Source organism: Nicotiana tabacum, chromosome 22 (assembly GCF_000715075.1).
Source record: "Nicotiana tabacum cultivar K326 chromosome 22, ASM71507v2, whole genome shotgun sequence".
NCBI classification, from domain to species: domain Eukaryota; kingdom Viridiplantae; phylum Streptophyta; class Magnoliopsida; order Solanales; family Solanaceae; genus Nicotiana; species Nicotiana tabacum.
Genome location: NC_134101.1, coordinates 111014349 through 111022318, shown reverse-complemented (window position 1 = coordinate 111022318; position 7970 = coordinate 111014349). Strand labels below are relative to the sequence as shown.

General features: G+C 35.1%; 1 protein-coding gene across 2 annotated transcripts; it reads left to right on the top strand.

The window, feature by feature from the left end:
- Positions 1–1644: 1644 nt before the first annotated feature.
- Positions 1645–4954, top strand: LOC107802869 (putative enoyl-CoA hydratase 1, peroxisomal). 2 transcript variants are annotated; one of them, XM_016626445.2, is made up of 3 exons: positions 1645–2278; positions 3284–3566; positions 4625–4954. In XM_016626445.2, exons 1-3 carry the CDS (start codon positions 1869–1871, stop codon positions 4727–4729), a joined length of 798 nt encoding a protein of 265 aa, XP_016481931.1. In that variant the 5' UTR covers positions 1645–1868; the 3' UTR covers positions 4730–4954. The 2 variants fall into 2 exon arrangements, with proteins under 2 accessions (XP_016481931.1, XP_016481932.1); XM_016626446.2 differs by lacking the exon at positions 4625–4954 and adding an exon at positions 3703–4091.
- Positions 4955–7970: the final 3016 nt, after the last annotated feature.

Genomic DNA, 7970 nt, shown 5'->3' with positions numbered 1-7970 from the left:
TTTAGTTTAGCGACCAAAGTTGGTCGCTATATTTAAATTAGATTTAATTATATTTCATATAATATTTAAATTAATAATATAATTATTAAAATTGTATAACTGGGCCCCATTTAAGCGACCAAAGTTGGTCGGTATCTGCCTACCCTTTAAGTAGCGACCAACGTTGGTCGCCATTTTTATATTATATATATTTATATTTTATAATTTTTTTAAAATAATAATATAATTATTAAAATTTTGTAGGTGGGTCCCACTTTAGCGACCAACATTGGTCACTAATCTCAGTAAATGTTTGACCAAGAAAGTCTGACCAGTCCAGTCAACATTTTGACTAATATAGCAACCAAGTAGCGACCAACCTTGGTCGCTATTTTGTTTCTTTTATTTATTTTATTATTTTCGCTAGTTTAGCGACCAACTTTGATCGCTTTTTCCCACAGACCAATTTTGATCGCTAAATTTTGATCGTTTTTTTCCGGATTTCTAGTAGTGAGAGAACTCCTGGCCTCTTGGACATCATTTTCAATCAAATAAAAAAAAAGAGGTCAAAATTGAAGTACAAACTCTTTAGAAAACATATATGAAAGTGCAGGAAAAGAAATTCACAGACAATTGGTATAAATAATAAGAATGGTACAGGAAAATTTATTTTTCTTGCTTAATTCTTCTTTTACTTCCTCTTCGATCTTTAGGTAGATCGTACAACAGAAATCATGACCAAATAATTCAAGAAAGGTCTAATAAAGAAACAATCTCCGAACGATAATATAATTTTAAATTTTTAAGATCACAAATAATAAGAATTTTTTTTCTACATGTGTTGATGAACTTGATGATATGAGTGTTAAAGTAGATAGAATTTGATTCATAATCTATTGTTTTACAAATTCGAGTTTTCTTCAACATATCATTAAATTATATTCATATGGCGAGTTATTTTATATGTGCTATAAATAAACTCGGACATATCACTTTCTCTATGAATCTAAAAACAAAAAGTTGTGAGATTGTGAAGGAAAAAGAAAAAAGTATGCTTGCGTATCTTGGAGTTGGAGAGATGGCCACAAAAGAGATACTGGCGGACGAGATTATATACGTATTCACCACTCCACAAATACTTAAAAAGTAAAAGTTAGGATATTTAGTACAAAATTGGTTAATATATAATATGCAATGAATCCCTAATTAAATTGAGACTCAGCAGAAAGTTTCCTTTGCAATCACAAATTCCTCAATCTCGTTCCATCACAAAGTCTTCCTTTTGTAAGATCAAATTGTTCCATACGTTCCATTACAAAAATTTAGTAAAGTTTGAATTGATTTCAAAGTCCTAAATATTATGAACTAATTTTAAATTTTATAATTTTATCCAACATGGAGTTATTTATAGGAAATATAATTTAGTACTAAGGGTATAAAAGTCGATTAATGTTACAAGAATATTTTTATCGTTTAATATTTAATATATGAAATATTGATGCTTTTATAATAATATAGAAGATAGATAGATAGATATAAATATAAATATAAATATAAATATAAATATAGATAGATATAAATACACATAGATATTGATTACATAAACTATTGTACAAAGAGAAATTATTTTCAAATATAAAAAAATATAGGAAATCATAGCGTCGCCGACACGAGTGATGGATAGTGTACTTGCGTGCGAGAAAGAAGATATCAGAATCTCTCTATATAGAACCCAACGCATCACCCAAATAACAGATATGGCACACACTTCAATGACATTATTCCATCAAGTACACCGCAATCTTCCCTTTCTTCCTATACGGATGTGCACTAGGACGAGTTACTAACTATACAATTCGCGCATACACTTATAGAGTACAATCAAGAATATGGAGAAATCATCACAGGAAAATCTGATACTGGTGAATCGGGAATCCGACGGGGTTGCATGGGTCACAATAAACCGTCCCAAGTCCCTAAATTCCCTGACCAAGTCAATGATCGTTGATCTTGCTCGAATTTTCAAGTCCTTGGACGCAGATGATTCGGTTCGGGTCATTATACTCACCGGATCGGGTCGATCGTTCTGTTCGGGCGTTGACCTGACGGCAGCGGAGGACGTGTTTAAGGGTGATGTGAAGGATGTGGAGACTGATCCGGTGGCCCAAATGGAGCGCTGTAGGAAGCCTATCATTGGGGCTATTGGGGGATTTGCTGTGACTGCTGGTTTTGAGATTTCTCTTGCTTGTGATTTGTTGGTTGCCTCTAATGATGCTAAATTCTTGGACACTCATGCTAGGTTTGTCTTATTTTTCTTTTGCTTTTTTTTCTATATTGATAGTAATATGGAAAAAAGAATGGGTTTTTTTTTTCCTTCTAAATTTACTCATTTGGGCGGTTCTGTTTATGATGTTACTCTGTTGATGATGAAACATACGATCAATTTTAGGATATATTTGGATAATGGAACTGTCGAAGCTGGATGGTGGTGATTTTTAAGATGTGAGCTTTATTACCTAAGTCATGCTATATTGGAGAAATTGAGACTGGATTTAGCATTTTAGCTTGATTCTTAATTAGTAAGTTATGACTAGGCTGAATGAGTTCTCCCCCATACTGAGCATCTCAATTCTCAGGTTTCAATTTAACTAGTTGAGCCTTCCCATAAAAATATTGGAAAATAAACCACTTGGCTTTTGATTAGTGTCTTAAGAAGCTTAGATTACACCAGATAGGAGTTGGTTTTCCTGCAAAATTGTGCTTTCAATTGTATCTTAAGTAGTACTTCTGTATTGACAGTTAGCAGCAAACCAAACTATTTAGCTTTACTGTTTTTCGTTTTTGAACTTGATTTTTAAAGTATTGACTGTGCTTCAGTTTCATAGTTGATTTTAAGTTTTACTTACAGAGTAGTTTAAGTTTTAAGCTTATTGTTTATGTGACCTAAAATGAAATTTCTGCATTTGACCAATCATTAGTCACCTGTGGACTTTAGCCCCCTGTAAGCCGCTATAAAAATGAGACAAAGTCCTTAGCTGTATAAATCCTAAGCTGAAAATTCTTTTGAATCCAGAGAGTTCCCGTCAGCGTCTGTGTTACTAGTTAATTGAGGCTATCAACCCCTTGAAAAACCTGATCTACCTAAAGTTATAAGTGGTCATGTTATTTTCAGTTGTTCTACTCGAGTCCTAAGCTACTTAAACACTTGAACCCAATCTATATACAAGTTCTGTGATAATAATGTTAACTTTCATATGTGTTTCTAGATGATTTTCTGACAAGTGTCTTTGCTTTTGTGTTGCAGGTTTGAGATATTTCCTTCTTGGGGTCTATCTCAGAAACTCTCTCGTGTTATTGGACCCAGCCGAGCTCGTGAAGCATCTTTAACTGCAATGCCTATCAGCGCAGAACAAGCTGAGAGATGGGGTTTGGTAAATTATGTTGTAGACAGAAGTGAACTTTTGAAGAAAGCTAGGCAAATAGCAGAAGCCATCATCAAGAACAACCACGACCTGGTTTTGAAGTACAAGGCAGTAATCAATGATGGGTTCAAACAAGACTTGACCCGAGCCCTTGCTCTTGAGAAGGTAACAACATCTCCTGTTTTTGTTATGATCTAGTTTGAAGCAGTGTCCATCCTGTCTAATTTTAACTTATTGCCTATTATCTGTATCTAAATCTATTAAGTATTATATTAAAAGAGAACACATGCATGCATTGCAGGTATACTAGATGCTAATAGCAATTAGAAAGAAAGGGCCATACTCTGGAAAAACAGTCTATCGCTCCTTCCTAGTACCCATAGCCCCATCCACCCTCCAGTTCTCTCACCGGGAAAAAAAATGACCTCGCGAAATACCAGATAAGAACCCATCCAACAGCCCTTGAAGAAAAAAGATAGCTGAGATTGAAATAGGGGGAAAGGGAGAAACCAATTCAGGTGGTTGCACCTTTTTAAAGCTAATCCTAAATCATGCGTGAAGACTCTGATATTTGTCTAACATCAAGATCGATAGTTGATTATTAGTCTCTGGTGTGGCTATTCCCTATGGTGTTCATACCCTCAAATGTAGTAATTCACCTTACATTGCCAATATCGTTGTTGACGTTGGTGGAGCACAAGTCCATACAATATCTTGTCGCAATGTTGTGTCTCTCATCTCTCTCTCTCTCTCTCTCTCTCTCTCTCTCTCTCTCTCTCTCTCTCTCTCTCTCTCTCTCTCTCTCTCTCTTTCTCTTTGCTGCTTTTTCTTGGTTGTGTTGCTTGTCTTGTGAAATCTTCTAGCTGCAGAGAACTGTTGACGAGATAAAATAAAAAAGGGAAAAATGGATGTCGACTATCCAAGTTACTCTCCAACTTAAGTGATCCACTTAATCTTGTTAGTTCACCTCTTCTGGATGCGTTAAGGCTGTATCATCAGAGTTAATCTGACCAGCTACTGTCTGCCATGTCAAAAATTAGAAACTAATGAATACTTGTACAAACTCTTGCAGTCACCCTCTAGTCGCATTACCTGCAAGGCTACAACTTAATATATTGACACTTAGAAACTAATGAATACGCATACCAAATCTTGCAATCACCGTGTAGTCGCATTACCTGCAACATAATATATTGATGTGTGCGCTTTATTGTCATTTCCAGGAGAGGGCACACAAGTATTACGATGGAATGTCCAAGGATCACTTTAAGAAACTGCAAGAGTTCATTGCTGGTCGGAGTTCAAGCAAACCTTCCTCAAAATTATAGATTTCTCATGTTATTCTGCTTTTGAAATAAACTAGTCTAGGCGCATGTTTTATTGAGAAATTTCAAATAAAAAAGTAAATATTACTTTGTTTGTCTCATTTTACATGGCAATGTATTGATCAAACGCTAAGAAAGATGTTATTCTAATTTCAGTAGAGCGACGATCTTGTCTTGTTAACAAGGGACAACCATGGTCAACAATTTCACTCCGTCTTCCTTGTGGCATGACATTGTTAAGGTTTTGTATTACGCCCTATAATTTCTTCCGCGGTTTACAGATTTTTCTTCCGCGGTTTACAGATTTTGATAATTTTAATGATCTCTGATCATGGCCAACTTTAGTCCTAAATAGGATAAGCGATCGTTGCAATTATAATTCGGTCTAAAAATCCGGAGTCGAATGAATCCCACAAAGAACTAAGGCTTAGCTATAATTGTTCACAATTGCGATTTTTATGTTAAATTAATTAACTAGCAAGTATTAAAAGCAGTAAAAATTATTAATTAAGGAGACTAAGAGTTGGAGACAAGATTAAAGAGGCCTAGAGTTATGATTTTTTCAATTGTTGCAATCTTTCCCTCTACGTTTTCTATAATTTCGCTTAAGTATTCTCTACTGATCGTGAGCACTTCAAGTGTCGTAATTCTCTCTCGAGCAACTAAAATAATTTACTAAATATATTTTTTCGAACTACGCTAGCTGGCACAATGTTATCCCTCACTATGATCACGTCAAGACTTTGTTATTCCTAAACTCATCTTTAAATCAGTCGTATTGATTCCTCACATACGTTAGGAGTGATGTTGTTCAACAAGCACCTAAATATGTACCCTTTTCCAAGTTGTTCATAATAAATAGGCACAATCAAGTGATGACTATTCAATCAACTTAAGTAAGTAGTAACCAAGTAGAGAAAGTTAAGTAAGCAGTTGTAGACAATAAATTTGCTTTGAGAAAATAAAATCAAGACCGAAAATATTGCAACAACCGTAGTATTTTATTTCGAATATTTGAGTGTTACAATCTCTATGAATCCTCTGATTCTTTCTTCCAATAGTAAATAAATTCAAGGGCCTTTGAGCTTGATCTTGAATATGTATTTGTTGCCTCGAACGATGATCTTGTTCTTGAGCTTGAGCTTGAGCTTGAGCTTGAGTGCTTGAACTTGACTTTGATTTGTTCTTCGTTCTTGAACTTGCACTTGATTTCTTGAACTTGAACTTGAAGCTTGAAACTTGTGGAGGAATTTGCAGCGTTTGATCCACGAGCTCTTTCTTACTTCTTGTTATAACTTCTGGTGTCTTTTCTGAGTTATGAAGACCCCTATTTATAGTTGTGGGAGGGAAGAGTTATAATAAGAACAAACTCTTTCCGACCAATCAATTTGAAGTGTGACATGGCCGTATTTGATTGGCCAGAGCATGTCACTTGCACACGTGACACGATTTCATTGGCCTTTTAGTGTGACTTGGCATGCCTTGTCATTTTGACATGTGGCATGATCCTATTGGCTCTTTCGTTTGACTTGGCGTGCCACATCATTTGACACGTGGCACCAAACTGGGCCTCTAGGAAGATGACATCTTGGGCTTAATGAAGTGGGCTCATCACTTTAACCCAATTAAATGGGCTAGCCCAATGGATTAAGACTTATTTATTTAATCCATTTATATTGGACTTATATGATTAATTCAATTATATTAGCCCAAATCTTTATTTGGACCAATATATCTTGAATTTAAAATATAGTCCAAATCATTTTATGAATTTAATTTCAATAAAATTTATATGCCTACAACAGTAACCAGTAGAGAAATCCAAAGGCTAAATTATATAAAAAGGTAACAAGAATTTATCCTACAAAGGTTCCATCAAAACCCTTGATAAGAAATTATAATAGTATGTAAAACTACAATACTAAAATTCATAACCATGGAAAATAGGAAGAAAGAGGAAAAACGTGAAGTTGAATCATTCTCCTTGTTCCAAGCATGTTCGTGCCTCTCCAAAGTCTTCCTCTTCCTCCCTAAGTAGTGTTTCCTCTCAAAAGGACGTTTTAGGATGTATTATATCCATTAGGGTTTGTATGGGGCGGATTAAACACTTCTACTTCGAATTGGAAACTCTAGGGCATGTCTGGACGCACGACCCAGACCGCTCCCAGTTGTTGTATTCTTCTGCTCCGGTCCCGGTCTGGTGAAGTGAACCTTGCTTCGATGTCCGGAACTTTTCTCTTTAACTCTTTTTTCACTAATTTTCCTCCAATTTGATCCCTTTTTCGCGCAAGTTCATTCCTACACATAAGAAACACATAATGATCATATTTTCACTTAAAAAATCATGTGACTTCCCATAACTCACATACGAAATAATATACAAACATACTAAAAAAATATGCACTTTTCATCATTTATCACCCCCCTCCCCCCACTTAAAATCTTGCTCATCCTCGAGCAGCTTAAAATTAAGCACATTGACAAGTAAACCAATTCTAAAACATACTCAAGCATCATACCAATGACAATGGTTTATATCAATGCTTAGAACCCAACATAAAGACTATTGATATCTTTCCTCATTTTTAGACCAATGTCAAGACTATTTAAAATATTTATGTGACTTTTCTAACATCCTATCCTCAAAAATTGACTCCAATACGTTATGTACTATGACTTGCTTCTTGTGCCAATTACTCAAATATCAAGGACTTTACCAATCCTTTGCAAACCATGTGCCCTCACCAACAAATAAAATAAAGACAATAGTCCATACACTCAATTATAAGTTCAAGTATAGTCTAAGGACTCAAATATTGAAAGAATTCACTCACTCTCACAAAGAAATTCTTATTCCACCCAAGTTCATACCATAGGCTTGCCCGTAGTGTAAGACGACTAATTTAAGCTTGCAAAGTCTAGGATCAAGTAGGACTTTGTAGGTTGTACTGTAGGCTAAAGGATGGGTAGGATATATTTGAAAAAATAGTGACTAACCCTCCTAAGCACTTTAATACAACATACTTCACTTAATCTTCTAACTACTTAAGTGCTTTCGGAGGTAAAGGTTCAGTAAGATTTGATTAAGAACAAAGGAGATTCGTCTGATAATGTGGTTGCTAAAGAAAAGGCTACATACTCAAAAGGGGTGACTACGGATAATATTGGCACTGGTAAGCAAATATTTTAAATAGTCAATCACGGAAAGCCTATATCACTTCCCAAACTTACAAGACTTAACCAT

Coding starts and splice junctions, on each gene's coding strand:
- LOC107802869 (XM_016626445.2), top strand. CDS start 1,869: ATGGAGAAATCATCACAGGAAAATCTGATACTGGTGAATCGGGAATCC. Junction 2,279..3,283: donor TTCTTGGACACTCATGCTAG/GTTTGTCTTATT, acceptor TTTGTGTTGCAG/GTTTGAGATATTTCCTTCTT. Junction 3,567..4,624: donor GAGCCCTTGCTCTTGAGAAG/GTAACAACATCT, acceptor TGTCATTTCCAG/GAGAGGGCACACAAGTATTA.